Consider the following 17,652-nt stretch of genomic DNA (forward strand, 5'->3'; position numbering starts at 1 on the left):
TATTATTCACCTCACAAGTATAAACCTTGAGGAATCACAAAGTTGAGACGAAGAGAACTTTGTGATTTATATCTATCTTGTTCAAGTGATAAATCAACAATCAAACAAGATCAGGGTACTCAAGTTACCAAGATAAAAGATAACTTGACCTGGCTTCACAAATCCCAATGAAGTCTTTGATAGTTGCCAAACCTTAAAAGTATTTTTGGAGAGGACGACTCTAGATACAACTAGGACACACCAAAAAGTAGTATTAGGATTCTAAGATTCAAGTTGCCAAGAGTTCCCCTTATATATACTTCAAAGCATATGTTGCTTTAGGTTTAAGCTAAGATAGCTTTGGAACCAAGCAAACAATATCCACCGTTAGATGAAAACTTGAATTTTATTCACATAAACAAGATATACACTCTAGTTAGGTAAACCGTAACCTAATCGTGTACAAAGACTATGTTCAACATGGTTAGCCGAAACTTGCCGGTCTGAACCTAAAAGCTTAACACTCATTTCCATGAACACAAAGACATTAATCTTGATTCACAATCATGTGATCAAGTGAGTCTAGTGTTTTTAGAGAGTCGATCAAATACAAATCATCTCATAGAAATAATTTAATCGCATTTGAACAAAATCGACATAATTTGCAAATGCACAAAGTACAAATACATGAGTCGTTCGTGAATCGGCTGAGTCATGGTATGCGGACCAGTTTGCAAACTTATGAACAAAATCGAGTTCCAGAATTGACAGAACTTTTTCAGTTAACGTACCGGTTTGCAAACTTAGGTGTAAAACTGAGTTCATAGTTCACATAACTTTTTCAATTTGTGAACCGGTTTGGGTACTAAACTGGTTCAAGAACATATAACTGTATTGGTTCACATACCGGTTGGATACTTCAACCCGTTTCCCTTACCAAAGTTCCAAGATGTTTTGTATGCGAATATATACATATCTATCTGGATCACGAAACAAACATATTTTACCATGTTGTACATGTGAATATGCGCATCACACAAATCTGTAAGTAGATATATAGCTACTCTGATACGTGTACAAGTACATGCCATACGGCTTCATACTTATAACAGTTTTCTCAGTTTGTAAGACTGATAACACTGTCTTGTATTTCGAATATAGTAGTTCTATATTTTTCTCTATATCAATTCGAAACATTCCCGAAACATTAATGACACATATCACTGTTCCAGGATATTTTCGAATGATAAACTTGAATCATGATTTGTTTCCGAACAATGAATTGTTCTCCACCGAAATTGATCAAGTAGGAACAAATGTTCATTAAGCTTAGTCATTATGTTTCGAGAAATTCGTAAACTAAATAATTAGTTCTCGACTCGAAATTCTTGTCTATGCAAGCTAGCCTAATTAGTTATGCGACAAACCTCTCAAGGATATAAAGGTGAATATAACTTGAGAAATGGGTGGTTGAGTCTTCACTTACCTTTTGTTAATGAAGTTCTCCAAAAGCTTCGATTGATCTTCGCTTTCAAACGGTCGAACGTAAATGATGACTGTTTTGTTTCTCAACTACCTTTATCCTAGACCGAGACTCAACTAATTTTAGACTAGAAATCAAGATATATTTGACAACGATCTTGATATAGAAACACTTGTGAGTTCGACCGAGCAATGATCTAACATTTGGGGTCTTTCTATATATAGAGAAACCACATTCCTAGGCCCAATTTGCCTCAAACTTGCATATTCAATTCACTTCTACTCCATCCACTACTCAATCAACGCACACCTACTTTCATATACTATACAAAACACATTTCATACCTCTACAAGCATAACAACATTTGATTCAAGTGAAGATTTGGCCATAATCAAAACATGGTACGTCGAAAGTGGAGTTGTACATATCTCCCCGTAAGGTAGATCCCGAAACCTTTTGGGCGAAGATATATATCAAATATGTTACGAGATTATGGGAATACAAAGGGAAGAACTCTTCAACAAATTCATGAACAGGGCACCAATTATCCCAAATGCAATAGTTGTTTAGTTAGCCAACAAAGGATCTTCAACGGTGGCCATTTAAGCTTGTCACCATAACAACTTGTAAGTATTCTTAGACTTTATTTTACATAATCTAAGTTAGTTGATCTTCAAATCAAACAACACTAACAAAAGTAAGTTTGTGTTTGTGTTTTTGTAGGAGTAAGTCGTAAAAGCGCACTACTTGGAGGAAAAGGGAGAAGCATTTACATTTGATGAAAACTATCAATTCATGATATCCAAAAATTCGGAGTAGACCTCGGACTTTATGGAAGTTGTGGAGATTCCTCCGATGAATAGTGATGGTTTTAGAAGTTTTTGTGTTAATTTTGTGGGTGCGTAGATCTCTTTGTAAACCATCACGAGACTACAACTCGTCCACTAGGTCGCCTAGGGGTTCAAAGGATTGTTGCACGTGCTAAGTGCATCCGTGATGCATGCGAAAGTGAGTTAAATTGATCCGAAATGAATGAATATGTTTTAAAAGTATGAATGAATTTTTTTTTCTTTTGAAAATGCATCAGTCGGTTTATATAAGACTATTAAGCAACTAGTTACAAGAATCAGCTTTTATATATCCATACACCAAACAATTCTGGGTGTCCCTCGTGAATGAAGAACACTAACCTAGAATTGGTCTATGAGTGCATGAACATCCACCGATTGTGGGTTGGTATTTTTTTTTTCTAAAAAAGTAATTCTTATGTTGATGTTTATATAAGACTATTAAGCAAACACACATTTCATACATCTGCAACAAACACCTACTTTTAATAGAAATAAAACTATAATCTATCATGTTTCTCTACAAAATTAAATTCAAACCAACGGTTATGTATGTATCCATTCCGTGATAAAATCTTCTTTAAAAAAGATCTCTTACCGAAATCGTTGACTTTGCTAGTTTCTTCCCATATGTACTTTTAAGAACTTAAACACATGCCACGTTAGATAAACATGAAATAAAGTCATGGCTTGTGGATCATACTCGTACGTGAGTTTTGTCTGTAGAATTCCAAGAATTGTATTCATTACTCACGTTTTCATATAAATTGGAGATTTTATTATAATAAACACTCAATATTTAATCAATTATTATTTCAATATCATGGAAGAAATTAGAGAAGAATAGAGGAGTGAAAAGTACGCATGCTGAACTAACATAAACTGTTTTCCAAAATAACTATACGATTAATTATCATGTCTTGAGAGTTGTAACCAATAATCGTAACCTAAGTTTAAAAACCAACATTGTGATTAGATAAATTTATCTAAGCGCATAAACATCTTAGCTTATTATGTAGTTATTCACATGGATCATGTTCTCCTCTCATGCTTAGGAGTCAGATTGGCAGCAAGAACTCTATATAGATCATAAGAAGCGTAGTTATTCCCTAGTATATACTATGAATACGAAATCCTTTTGTTAAAGAACAATACCTGGTAATGCATCTATAATGTGAAAATAATATGATTAGAACCACCATAATCTTCAAGAAGTAATCCATCATTGGTTTCGAACGATATATAAATAAAATTACATACTTGATGGAGTCGTGTTGATAACGTGTTTGTAGTAGAAATAGAATATGGAGAAACATAAGGAAAAAAACTTATTCGTTATACATAAGTTATGTATTACATAGGTTTAAGCCTCTGTATATATACCTTGGTTAAATCTATATGATCCGTACACGCATGGATCAATGACCCTACAACGTCATCCTATTAATAGACAATCGTGCCACCATCCAAAATTACGCGGTTGTAGATGACTTTTCTGAACTTCGTATATCTAAGGAAAGGTTATGAACTTCCTATATCTAAAGAAAGGTTCAATACAGATCAGCAGACGATCATGTTTACTTTATGCATTCGCGTTTGAAGGAATCAGATATTGTTGGAAATAATAAACCAAGACTATATTTGGAAGTCGAGTTATCTTGAGAAACAAGTTGTTTGGTTCTAGAAGAGTTCTTTATTTAGAGTTTGGTTTATGTTAGGAAAGTGTTTTGAGTAGTCGTCAAGTTTGTTAAACTATAAATAGGTCGTTGAGCCATGAGAATTTGTACACCGAAATTGATTATCAATGTAGTCGTTTTATGCTTGCGCGTTGTGCTCTCCTCTCTCTTGCTCGATCCTACATTTGGTATCAGAGTTAATCTCATACTCGCCAGTCAGAAGCGTGACTGGAATATAGAAGAAAGAACAACAAAGTTGTGAAGAAAGAGAAGTATCAGTAGAATTTTTGGCTTCATTTCTTATTCTTTGTGCTAGTTCTTTTGTTCTTTGATTGCAACATGATTTGTATAAGTAAGCGTACGATAGGAGTGTGTGTTCCTCCCGTGAAGAGAAAAAGTAGGAATGAGTGTTCCTCCTGTGAAGAGAAGTGGACTTGGTTTCTTCAAGTATGAGCAAGTGAAAGATCGCAACTCATAGAGTTTAACTCTCCATAGCGATTCTGGAGCTTGTTCGGCTAGCAAGTTGAATATTGAGATTCTGGAGCTTGTTAGGGATTGTTTATATGAAGTTGTGGTGTCATGAAGTATCAGGACAACAGGATGAGATCTCCCATCATCGGTCTAAAGGAGACGGAGTGATATGCAAGGTGGCGTGCTGTCTAGACGATCACATTTTACTGAAGAAATAAAGGGCCTGAAGAGTGAAAAGTTTGTCGGTTACAAAGGATTGTTGAGAATGTTTTCTCAAAGAGGTTTCAACTGAAGTGAGGCTTGATCAATGTGGAAAGCTTGGAATAATGACATTCTTGGTTTAAGGGAGGATGTTGGAAATAATAAACCAAGATTATATTTGGAAGTCGTTGTTTGGTTTTAGAAGAGTTCTTTATTTAGAGTTTGGTTTATGTTAGGAAAGTCGAGTTTGTTAAACTATAAATAGGCCGTTGAGCCATGAGAATTTGTATACCGAAATTGATTATCAATGTACTCGTTTTATGCTTCCACGTTGTGCTCTCCTCTCTTTTGCTCGATCCTACAGATATGTCGTTGGAAATGTTCAGAGAAACATGCGGATGTTCAATTGGAGAAGCCTAACACGAATGGAAGTTCCGAGAATCTATGGAACACGAGAGCAGACAATATATTAATCAACGATTTTCTCTTTGGTTGTATATTCTAAAACTTCACGTACGTAGTGATTAACTACATTTACCGGACACTGCTAAACTTCGATCAGTTCTTCCACTCAGCCTGAATGCATCAATCCACCACCTTCGGCATTATATAACAGTGATTAACATTCACTGTTAATAAAATAATTCCAGACGTCCCTCCTCGTCTCACGCCACCAACTTTTAGTTTAGTCAGAATAAACATTAACTCTAATGCTAATGAGTTATCAGAGTACGCGCGTTCATATGGAGGGTGGTTTTGAATTGCATTTCTTAAACACAAAACAATGTACACTGATGTATGCATATATGATTGTCCCTCAGTTCGGTCCAATGGTGCAATCTTGTGTATGTATGATCTATATATGAGAGAAAGACAGAACAGAGAGAAGAGAGAGATGAATCATGATAGAGATATGACAATCAAGTCTTTGAGCTTAACTCCAAATATCTAAGACAGAGAATCATCAAAAAGAAGAAACAAATAACAAATCTTTCCCATGCAAAATGAACTTCAAATTCAAGTAGGATTGCTGAACATTCAGTTGCGATCCAATTCCCTGTCCATCAAATCCGACCCCAGTCTCTGGTTTCCTTTTCACCCTCGCTTCTCCAAGTACACAAAAAACAAATAAAAATACCCTAGCTTAAATAATTACCCTCCCATTATCAAAAGACAAACTATCATGACTGTGTTTATATGATCATTAGTTCACTACTGCTTAAAAGTTTTTCAAACCACTTAATAGAAAAAACAAGACAAAAAATGAAAATTTCATCCTCTTGCATGACTCGATTTATACGTAAACGTTAATTCAGTTTGAGAACGACGGGACAAAGCTGGTTTACTAGATTGCTACTCTACTCATTCATGATATTACAAAATCTTAACCCATGCATCTTGAAACCGATTGATCGAAAGAGAATCAATGTTGTTGTTGTTGTGTTCTTGCGTAAGTGCTAGGTCCCCAGAGTAGCCCATCTTCATGACCACTTTGCATTAGCGATCCTTCTATACCTCCTCTACCTATAGTAGTAGTAGTTGTTGCTGTTGTAGTTCCAGATAGCGGTAACACCCGGCTAGTTCTATCGGCATCATGTGGGAAAACATGACCTAAAGGAGCACCAATACAAGTGTAATTGGATTCAGCAACTCCATTAATGAAGTAATCGTTCATTAGATGATGCGGTGGGTATTGTGAAAGATAAGATGGTAGACGAGACGACGGTGAAGTTGAATATATGTACTGTTGATGTGATGGTGGTTGTGACTGTAGGACTGTCGATGACGACCCAGAAAATAGTCTTGCTGGGTAGATAGATCTGAATTGTTGCTGAGATGGGTCTCCTCCAGCACCACCACCACCTTGATGATGAAAGTTAACCGCTGGCATTATTGATCTGTTCTCGCTATTTAAGTTTGGATCTCTCAACCTATCGATAGGTTTTCAACCAAAATAACAACAAAGGCGCACAGACTTGTCAATAAAAAAAAAAAATCTGATCAATAACGAAAAGAAAGAAAGAAAGAAAGAAAGAAAGAGAGGGTCATGAGCCTAGCTTTAGCTAGCTAACGAGTTAATTTTTACAACTTTGAATAACTTATTTAAAAAAAAAAATGAAATTAATTATATAGTTTGTCTAGGGTTGAAATCAAGACTGAAAGAGGATATTGAAATGGTTAAATCTTCTTTTTGTTTTTTGTGTTCTTTTTACCTAAAGGCGCCGAATAAGGATGAAGAAAGAGAGTATAAAGTGTGAAAAGACCAGAGAGCAGACAGAGAGAGAAGTTAATGAAGTGGATCGTATCAGATTTGAATGTCATAATTACCCTATATGAGTGCACCCTTGTGCGGCTAGGGGATCATTACTGAAAACTAGCTGCCGAGCTCGATTTAGTTGCTCTGTCTCTCTCTCTGAAAAACAAAAAACATCCCAACATATCAAACATCAAATCAAAATTCCTAAACAACACCAAGGTTTCAGCATCAAGACATGACTAACTTTGTCTGCTGCCTTCATTACTACTATGTGTGTATGTATATATATTTGATTAATCAAACAGTAACTTTAACAACATAAAGCTACGTCTAGTACACAGTGGTAGACGGATTATATTTCAGGGTATTAATTGTAAAGCAGTTAAGGAAACTTAATTGCTTGCTTACCTTGGCGATGGCGATTCATGTGGCCACCAAGAGCTTGGGATTTGCAGAACTTGAGAGAACAAAACCTACACTCATAAACTTTACCACTCTCGTCATCTTTTCCATCTTGCTTTCCATTACTGCTACTTTTCTTTTTCCTAATAAACCCTGCAGTAGGACAAGGCAACAAAAACTTCATTCAAAATTTAAGAAACTGATCACTCCGTTTTAAGCACCTATACTAATAAGACCATTTCGTGAAGTAAAAGCAACCTCCTATCATTTATTCTTTTGCAAAATTCAAAGAAACAATTGCCAACCGGTCAAACAGAATAGAAATGAAAAAGAATCCATTAACTTAGTAAGATTCTTCAACGGAGGGGATGAAAAGCTTGAGAGAAGCAAACAATATTGCACTTGGAAGAATCAGTTCAAGAATGGGAAACAATGATATTTTATGTACTTTTCTTTCTCTTTTCATGAGTTATATCTGTTTATATGTATTAATGATGAAAACTTTTACTCACTAGTTGATTCAGTGGTGGTTTCCGGAGAAGTCTCCTCAGAAGCCTGATTTCCATCGATTCTACTTAAATCCTCAGGGAAGTTGTTTAGGTCTAGTGGGTTAGTCCCCTCAGGTCTCCTGTGAACATCGACAAAAGAAACATCAAAAGGCAAAGAAACAAATACATAGCTATATAAGTTATCAGATCAGTAGCAACTAGCAAGAAGAAAGCAAATTATCAAGAAACAAGAATAGGATGTTGAAGAAGATAAGGGATGATCATGGGATGAGAGTTAGGGTTCTTAAAAATGGAGGGAGTAAGGAAAGAAAAAAAGGAGAGATGAGATACTACTTACATTGTACTCAGAGAGACAGAGAAAGACAGGAAAAAATAATTATGTAAAGGAGAAGAGAAGTGTGGGGTGAGGGTGGTGGGGAGAAAGAAGAAGCAGAAGAACTTCAGATAGGGGGATAATAAATAAAAGAAATTATAACACTTCAGTTTAAGACCGGCAAAATATAGTGAAGGGTAGTATGAGTGAAGCTGGGGATGAGAGCTTGAAAGTTCTCTATCAGTTCCTTGGTCTGATGCTTTACTATCTCTCACTCCACCTTTATCCTCTCTCCTCATGGGGTCTCGTGACTAGTTAAGATGGTGTGAGTGAGAGCTTATTAATTAGCAGGTAGAAATGTTTTTATCTTTTTAAAGAGAGAGGGACATTAGCTTTGTTTGTTTTATCTGCTTCTTCCAATGGTCTAGGGATTAATGCCCTATTAGCTACTACTGAGAGTATGTCGCACTCGAGAGATATAAAATGAGATTCATTACATTGAGGGATCAAAAGCCTGAAGTATAATGTAGAATAGAAATTATTATTATTATACGAGACTTGCTATAAAGTTGAAGACAAGCATATCTATGAAACATGAAATGTCCATGTCCTTTTTGGCCACCTCTTTTCCCTTCCAATTAGACTGCATATTAATTGCTAGATTTTTTTTCTTTCTTCCGATCAATAATACAAAATGCAAGGTTTTTCATGTTGAAGGACAATCACCACCAGCCAAAAACCCTACAAAAACATGCTGCCCTACTTACCATGTTTAGAAAGGCATGCTCTGCATGCATATGTACATTCATCCCGGACTCATTTCTCAGTAGCTGCGTGCTGCTGCTTCGTTCAGCCCTCTCGTACGATCTATTACTGTGTGCTTGTCATGACTTGTCCTATATCGATCGATGGCTTGGTCGGAGAGAGGATACGCACTACTTACATTTACATCCTATTTGAATTCCTTCATGAATATCGTTGCACACCTGTGACTACTAAAAATCTAGTAGCACAACCAAATCAGATTTAATGGTGAAAATGATATCAATAGAATGATAAATGAAATGTAAGAAAAAGAGGTAAGAGATATTGAAATGTTGACACCAGATTTAACGTGGTTCGACATACTCAGACCTACGTCCACGGGTTAGTAATTTTATTATGTCTGTGTTAGAAGAGCATCCATTAACAAGGAGCTCTGCCACTGAAAGAGTGAAAGTGAAACAAATGAAAAAGAGAGGAACCGATCAAAAGACTTCCCCTATTTCTAACATAATCTCTTTCATAAAGGAAAGAGATACAAAGCTAATTACTATAATATCCCTAGCTTAATAATTAAGCTAACAAAGAATGGTTGTAGTGTATGTTGATGTAGAGTTGTATGTTGTTGATGCCTTAATCAAGTGCCACGTGTTGATGCTTATATTTGGTATCTACAATTTGCCCCTTTTCATAAGGTTTGTTGGAAGAACAATCCTTAAGAAAACGTCTTCATGTCTTGCTTGTACCCTGCTTTGACGGTTGATGTTGCTATGCTTTATGTTGCGCCTTGGCTAGGTTTGATGCGGCTACCATTTCTTTGGTGCTTCTTGGCAATGGTGCGAAGTGTCTTGTTCCATGGTATTGTGTTGCCCCGATGGTTTCTTTTTCCCTGCCTTGTCATGATGAGAGATTTTAGCCTGAAATGTCCATTTAAGTACAGAGTTTTGCTGCCAATACTTACACATAAGCAAACACATTAGTGTAAAGATTCATCCCAATGCGTTATGAACAGAGATGATAACTAGATGAATCGAACTCGCCATCCATTCAATTTTTATGAAAATCTGTACTACATCATCTAGTGTACAAGCATAAGTCAATCGGGGACTCAAATTCAGGAGGGTTATCGAGATGGGTAGTTTGTAAGGTGTCATTAGACACAGATTTGTACGTACGTGCCAATGCCTGTATTGGTACCTGGCATCTCGAGTGTGCCACTACTATCAGTAAGAGGCCTTTTTGTGACTCATACCGATGGCCAAATATCATAGGTACGAGGAATTCATAAAAACAAAATGGATGAAGCAAGAAAATTTGAAACAGTTTTAGCAGTTTTAGTTGAAAATCGATTTTTTAAAGTGTCAGATTCAAGAGTTACGAGTACTTAGCTCTTTTTTAAGGGTGTGCATGTGGATCCTGTCTCAATTGGTGTCTAGCTCTGTTTGTCTTTAGTTGTAAGATAGATTCCCACACACTTGCTAGTGGTTGTAGGCTAGACCTGCATGTAGCGAAAAGAGTTGAGATTTAGTTTTGTGCACCTACTTCTTATGGAGATGGTTGCACATTGGTGCTACGTGTCTTGCTAGGAGCGTGGTGGACTTCGTTGCAACGGATTATAGGCAAGCGACTGTGGCGTGTGCATTCTGGAGATGATAGAGGGATCTTCATTTTATTCTGCATCTTGGAGTTATCTGCGTGTTGCGTCATGCGTAATGGTCGACGGTTGAGTTTTTCGGAATTGTGTTGTACCGAACACTTGGTTACATTTTTCTGAAACAACAAAACAACACTGCTCAGCGACTCAAACATGTATTAAATAAATTTTAACTTGACCTGTAGGTGGCTTGAGTTTTTGTTTGATTGATGGAGCTGTCTTTTGGTCTTGAGTTGATCCTGCCCCAGCAGTAGATTCGTACTCTGCTGCTCTAGCTGCATTTCTTCCTTCTTGCATAGATCTTACGGTTGTCCTGCTGTTGTTGATGGTAAAGGAATTGAAGTGAAGAATGTAAAACTACGCCGGAGTATATATACTTGCCCCCATTCTTTGCGAGATTCCAAGGAATCTTTGATCAACTTCCTGCAAACAAAGTAGTTTCAAATATAAATTACAATTTCATAGCAAAGTGTACTCGCCACATTAATTGGATGTCTGCCTCCTTTTGCGCCTGTAAACTTAAGATCAAAAGTTATTTCAATGTACAAAATGCTAGTATAGCTCAAGGATTGAATTTGCGAAGGTTTGAAGTTGCATCGTTCTTAGTACACATGCGCGTAATGATGGTGGTGCGAGGTTCATCTCCAATGCTAATGGAATCTGTTGTTGAGGGTAGACTGGATGTACTACTCTAGGCTTACATACCTGCAAAACCAAAGAACATTGAAACTAATCTGTTAACATTTGCAGGATGCATACACATGTGAGTTGGGTTAAGTTGTCTGCATCATTCTGTTATAATTGTACAAGCCGAAAGTGCGGTGATCGTAGTTGTAGCTTGAATGAGTTCAGTTCTCCTTCGTATGTACTAGAACTTTGTCATGACTGGAGCCAGTAGCGCCTGCATCGTTTGTTGCTCCTGCGTATACCACATTAGTCCTTGTGGAAACACAGTTAATAATAATAAGCCTTGATTCCTGAATAAGTATAAAGTATTCCAACAAATCTTGCCTACTGATAGTACTTTATGAGTGCGGAGTTAATGAGATAAGTATCATTGAGAAACGTATAAGAAAACTCTGGAGTAAGTACTCTTCGACAAGAAGCATGAAGTATAAGAAGTATCCATTGTTGAATAATTACTCTTGGCATAAAAAGTATGGAGTACAACCAATAAGAAGTATGAAGTATACCCAATAAGGAGTAAGAAGTATACCCAATTAGAAGTATGAAGCATGACCAATAAGGAGTATGAAACATGACCAATAAGGAGTATGAAGTATACCCAATAAGAAGTATGAAGGATAACCATGACCAATTAGAAGTATATATGAAATATGACCAATTAGAAGTATGAAGCAATGAGAAATACCACTCTTCACCGTTAATAAGAATTTGAAAGGCTCGGGCTCTTTGTAGAAGCATTTGGGTAAAGAATATGCTACACCGAAGTATTAATACTTGCCCCTATTCTTTACCGAAGTTCTGAGACATTCCTGCAGAAAAAGAAGTAAAATGTATCTTACCCTTTCTGATTGATAGGTGCTTCCTAGAACTTGGTTGTGAGCTTTCCCAGTATATTGCAGCTTTAAGTCTCCTCTAGTGTGGATCAAACCATCGGTCGGTGCTGAAGTTCATGTTTTGTATGTGTGGGATGAGTGTTTGATCGCGTAAATTCACAAGGGGGTTTTACCTTGCGTTACGTGTGGACTTGTCATCCCGCTGGCTAAACCCTGGCCAGGAGATTACCAAGCGGTGGGGATCCGAAACTCTCGGTAACGTGGTGTATGCAATATTAACAAGCACCCGTTCTGCCGAGCTGCCAAAGGCATGTCATGTTGGGTATCTCTTTCTCCTGGAAGCCTTCCCCCTGGTCATACACTCATAGACACTTACGGGGGAGTCCTGAGAGATTGCACGCAAAGTGCTTTCCCCAGTATGATGTAACAGCAAAGATTAGATTAACAAGAAATATAAACACAATAGAAGATGCAACAATAATAATTACCGAGAGCGTAACAATAAAGGTTGTCGAGAGAGTACAGATAGTTGAGAAAAAACCTGCTATTGACTCAACTTATTCTTGAACCTGCGCTTTCAAGAAAAACACAATAGGAGATTCGAAAATAAAGATTAATAAGAGAGTAATAATGAATAGGTAATAATACAGGTTGTCGAGAGAGTACAACAGTTGAGAAACAACCTTCCATTAACGCATTTTTGCACTTGTGTTTTCAAGAAAAGGGACAATAAAAATGCAATGTTGAGGATTAAAGAGAGTGGTAAACACGTAAATGGTATCAAGTGTTAATGATTTGCAGAAAGGATTAGAAGGCAAGCAAGATGATCAATAAGAAAATTCAGTTGAGGAACATTCACACAAAATATCAACAAAGGATTAGAAAACATTTGCACAAAAGATTAGAAGACAAGATGGTTAATAGGCAAATGTAGTTGAGAAACAACCTGTCTGAAGTTTGCATATCCCCCCTGCACCATCAAGAAAAAGAGCAACCACAAATGCCATTTTATCATACTATAAAGGTTAGCCAGAGAATCAAACACTTATCTTTTTTCTCTATGGTCTTCTTTTTTTGTGGCATTGCGGGATGCACCATGGGATTTTTGTCCCCTACCTAAGTAAGCTCTTATATTGTTCAATGTATATTTGCCCCCCTTTTGCTTTTGGAAGCTGGATGTCTGAAGCTTTCGGGAGGAAAAGAATCCGTGCCCCACCGTAAGACGAGGAGATAGACCTGGGTCCTTACTTGTCACAACTGCGAACTATCTATGAAAATCTTAAAAAGCATATTTCAGATGGGTGAAAACCGAATGATTTCTTCAAAAAAAATAAAAAAATAAAAAAATGATCATTAAGTGGTGGTGATATATTAAAAGACGAGGAAATGAGGTAAGAAATTCTTTAAATTAGATCCAAGTTATCCTAGCGTCATGCTTTGGTGCTCATGGTTTCTCTTTGCTTCGCGAACTGGCTGACAGTTCCCTTCAAAATATTTGTTGATAGCTGGCCCTTGCCCCTGCTAATAGCTCACCTTTTGCCCCCTACCCTGTCAAGAAGAAGAGCCATAGAAAGTGCCATATAATCAATTTAAAGACTAACGATATAACTAAACACTTATCTTTTCTCTCTATGGTCTTCTTTATTTGTGACGTTGAGGCCTGCACCATGTGGCATTAGGAACTGAAAGTTGGAACTCAATAGTCAAGCGCCGACAATAGTAGTAAGGGTAGTGGTAATAGTAATAATATAACAATCAAATGCACTGTTAGTAATGATAAGAGTAGCATATAAGCCAAAGTCCTCCCAGCTGAGAGTGTAGCAATATAAGACTGTGTGTCGGGTTGTGCTCATTCTTGTTCGCGCCAAAAGTGTTGCTGCTCCTTCCTTAGTTATGATGCCCTGTCACTTTTGGGTGAAATCTTTTATAATCCTAAATTGATCAGTAACACTGCTGCAAAATACAATTTTGTATCAGTATAAAGTGAACCGACAAGGATGTCAAGCAACTAGGACACTTAGAAATTAAACCAAAGCTTGATCCAACCACGCGTTACTGAATTCCTTTGTTATATCAAACAATTTAATGTTAGTGCAAATGGTTTATTGTATAAAAGTAAGAACTATCATCAGTTGAGAAATAATTTGCTAATATTCAATTTCTTCCCCTGCACTTTCATGAAACAAAACAGTGTAATATATCAGAGATTAATGAGTGAGGAAAACACTTGTGAAGTACAGTGCGAAATGTCATTTAGCAAACTCTTGTCTTCGGCTTTCCAGAATGCAGTAAAAATAGCGATCATCCATTGTGATTCTAAAGATCAACTTCTTTTTGTAGCCGCGGTGACAATGCAGAGCTTCTCTTATGGCTTTACTGAATTAAATGCCCCACCAAACAAGATTCAAATAGCAACTATCCGTTGATTTAAGAACCTAAATTTCAGTCATTAAACTAGAATAAGATCGAAATGGTCAGTCAAACTTAAACTTAAATGAAATTGAAGTGCAGAAGCCTAGTTGGTATTTGAACATGAATTAGACCTAAGCAGAAGACGTGAAACTTAAAACCATACTAGTGGCTCAGCTAGGCATTTTACCAAACATGTTAAGCATACAAGTTCAGGTGTGACTAAACAATTTGTTATTTAGGCCACACAAAAGGAAAATCATACCTGCAGTCTTTGGGTACGGAACATGTATAAGAAGAGTGGATCATTTCACACATGAGCGGATAATCCATATAGAGTAGAGACATGAATTGAACAAACCATGTTAAATTATATCAAATGAAATGAAAGGGAAATGAAACTTATCTGTTCCCAGGAGGTTGTGACTATACTGCGTGATACCCTACGGAGATGGAACTGCGGAATTGAATCTGGGGAGTTGAACCTGAGCTGCGGAATTGAGCTTCAGAATTGAGTCTTCGGAATTGAGTCTTCGGACTGAGGCTTCGGTTTTGAGTCTTCCGTGTTGAGTCTTCGGATTGAGGCTTCGGTGTAGGAGTTGAGCAGAGGAATTGCTTCGGGGAGGGACTTGAACAGCGGAGCTGAAGCTTCGAAAATTTAGTTGAATGGAGTTATCTGCGCATCTTTTTCCTGCGATTTCACAGATGTCAAAAGATTGGCTAAAGTTTAACAACGTAATTTATGTAAGTAACTTTATCTTCTTCGGTTGCGACTTTCAAGGTCCAAATTTTCTCTGCGTTGTTGGTGCTGCGTGCGTAGAGTAGCGGTTCTTCTTCGTTATGCCATATTTGTGGATTTCCCATGGGAATCTGCGGTCGGTGAGATTTTCAACTGTCGTACACTTTTGCGCTCAAGAAATTATTTCTTCCACTGAAGTAGAGGATAGAAAAATAGATTCTTCAATTAAAATAGCCCTGAAGTGAATGTGCAGGAGAAATAAATTCTTTAACATCTTGCCCAGTTTCTAGCGCCAAATTGTGACTACTAAAAATCTAGTCGCACAACCAAATCAGATTTAATGGTGAAAATGATATCTAGAATGATAAATGAAATGTAAGAAGAAAGAGGTAAGAGATATTGAAATGTTGACATCAAATTTAACGTGGTTCGGCATACTCAGGCCTACGTCCACGGGTTAGTAATTTTATTATGTCTGTGTTAGAAGAGCATCCATTAACAAGGAGCTCTGCTACTGAAAGAGTGAAAGTGAAATAGATGAAAAAGAGAGGAACCGATCAAAAGACTTCCCCCATTTATAACCTAATATCTTTCTTTATAAAGAAAAGAGATACAAAGCTAATTACTATAATATCCCTAGCTTAATAATTAAGCTAACAAAGAATAGTTGTAGTGTATGTTGATGTAGAGTTGTATGTTGCCGATGCCTTAATCAAGTGCCACGTGTTGATGCTTATATTTGGTATCTACAACAAGAATGCATAACATACACTGCCATTTTCACACATGTATTTATACTTCATTGTGACCAAGGGTTAGCTCAGTTGTTCAGAAACCTGACTCTCATGCTTAAGTCTCCACTCTACAGTTTAGAGATCCCATGAACCTCTTATTTAAATTACGTGGAATCATATTGAATATTTGACGATACATTTTGTATCTTGCTGAAAAAATCCGGTCATTCCTTACCCACCCCACATTGTCTCTAGATACGTTTTCTCAGAAAATCCGACTATGGGGGTGAGATGCTTCTACTCAATCTGGGGAGTAGGCTCAGCGCGGCTTCGGATCTGCCAGGGGCAGGTCCGGGCTTATACCATGTACCAACAATATATATACATACTTAACTAATTCTCTTATTTGTTGATGAAATACTGTCTGACTAGCTACAAACCTTAGTTGATTCCCAGGCACTGTGATGTTTATCTTTGAAAAGCTAATATTATTAGGAACCAAATATCTACGGTCACATGGAAGACATAAATAGTAGGAGTAGTAAACAAGTTAGTATGATAATCCACGGTGCACAAGATTGTGTCATGCAAAACATTCAAAATATTTACCAAAGAACAAAGAATAAGACACGTGTAACAGTAAAACATGAAATGAACAAACCTTTGTGTGTTGTTAGCTATGCAATGGTCTGATAAGATGCACTTTACATTAACGTTTTTGGTTTGATTTACCGTACTGTCAAATCTTCGCAACTTAATTGCAGAATTTATTGTTACCACTTACCAGAGTAATTTTATCTCAACAAAAGTCTCATATGATCACTATAATATGATTATTTTATTCATGTCTCCTCCATTTCTCATCTATCTTCCGACTCCCAGGTATATATAGCTACCAAACCCAGGTATATATAGCTACCAAACAACTTAAAATATTAAATGTGATCTAGTTGGTTTAAGGTTGGATCTTATAAAAGAAATAAAACTATGTGGTTATCATATCTTATCAATTATTGGAGATGTTCGTTAATTAATCACTAAATGACTTTTAGACTATAACGACATATACAGTGATTTTAAGTATCAACTAACCAACTCCATGATAAAAGAACAAACACTACAGACTACAGCCATGTAAGCACATTTTACAAAGAATTTTCTGTGCATATACTTCGCCATGTATATTCATGGGGTACAACATTGCCTAATCACATGAACTCATATATGTCCATGCAGAGCCGATTCTGAGGTTAGAAGGGCCTTGGGCTAACTTAACTGTAGTCTGTAGGGCCTTTTATACGGTCAAAAGATTTCATATAACTCGATTTTCATTTTCAACACTCAAATTTCCCGTTAAATTAGAAATTTGTGGTCAACTTTTAGTGTAGTAAATATAATATCTATTATATATTTCTATTCTATCTATTATATAAAGGGAACTCCCCTTAGCAACAGTACTTGAAGCTGCAAAATTCTTTTCCGAATTCGCCCCTTTGTATAGTCTATGTGCTTCAGTGCTTCGTAAGAAAATGTTTGAGGGTGTATCAGTAATTTAGCTATGTTTACTTTTCTGAAAAACTCTTTTGACTCTCTGATGCTCAGAAGATCCAGAAACCAAGCAACAAATCATTATGAAAATAACAATTTACTTTCAAGTAAGATTCTCCTCAAGTTAGATGGAAGAATAACAATTTA

General features: G+C 36.7%; 1 protein-coding gene across 1 annotated transcript; it reads right to left on the reverse strand.

Annotated features, from left to right (window-relative positions):
- Nucleotides 1-5,952: 5,952 nt before the first annotated feature.
- LOC113306043 (zinc finger protein STAMENLESS 1-like) lies at nt 5,953-17,136 on the reverse strand. The gene is made up of 7 exons (XM_026555028.1): nt 17,050-17,136; nt 11,165-11,260; nt 11,011-11,066; nt 7,830-7,945; nt 7,324-7,470; nt 6,987-7,071; nt 5,953-6,589 (listed from the first exon to the last, which is right to left on the reverse strand). The coding sequence occupies exons 1-7, from the start codon at nt 17,134-17,136 to the stop codon at nt 6,082-6,084; spliced, it is 1,095 nt and encodes a 364-aa protein (XP_026410813.1). The 3' UTR covers nt 5,953-6,081.
- Between the last annotated feature and the right edge of the window lie 516 nt (nt 17,137-17,652).

The sequence above is a fragment of the Papaver somniferum genome, chromosome 8 (assembly GCF_003573695.1).
Source record: "Papaver somniferum cultivar HN1 chromosome 8, ASM357369v1, whole genome shotgun sequence".
Lineage (NCBI taxonomy): Eukaryota > Viridiplantae > Streptophyta > Magnoliopsida > Ranunculales > Papaveraceae > Papaver > Papaver somniferum.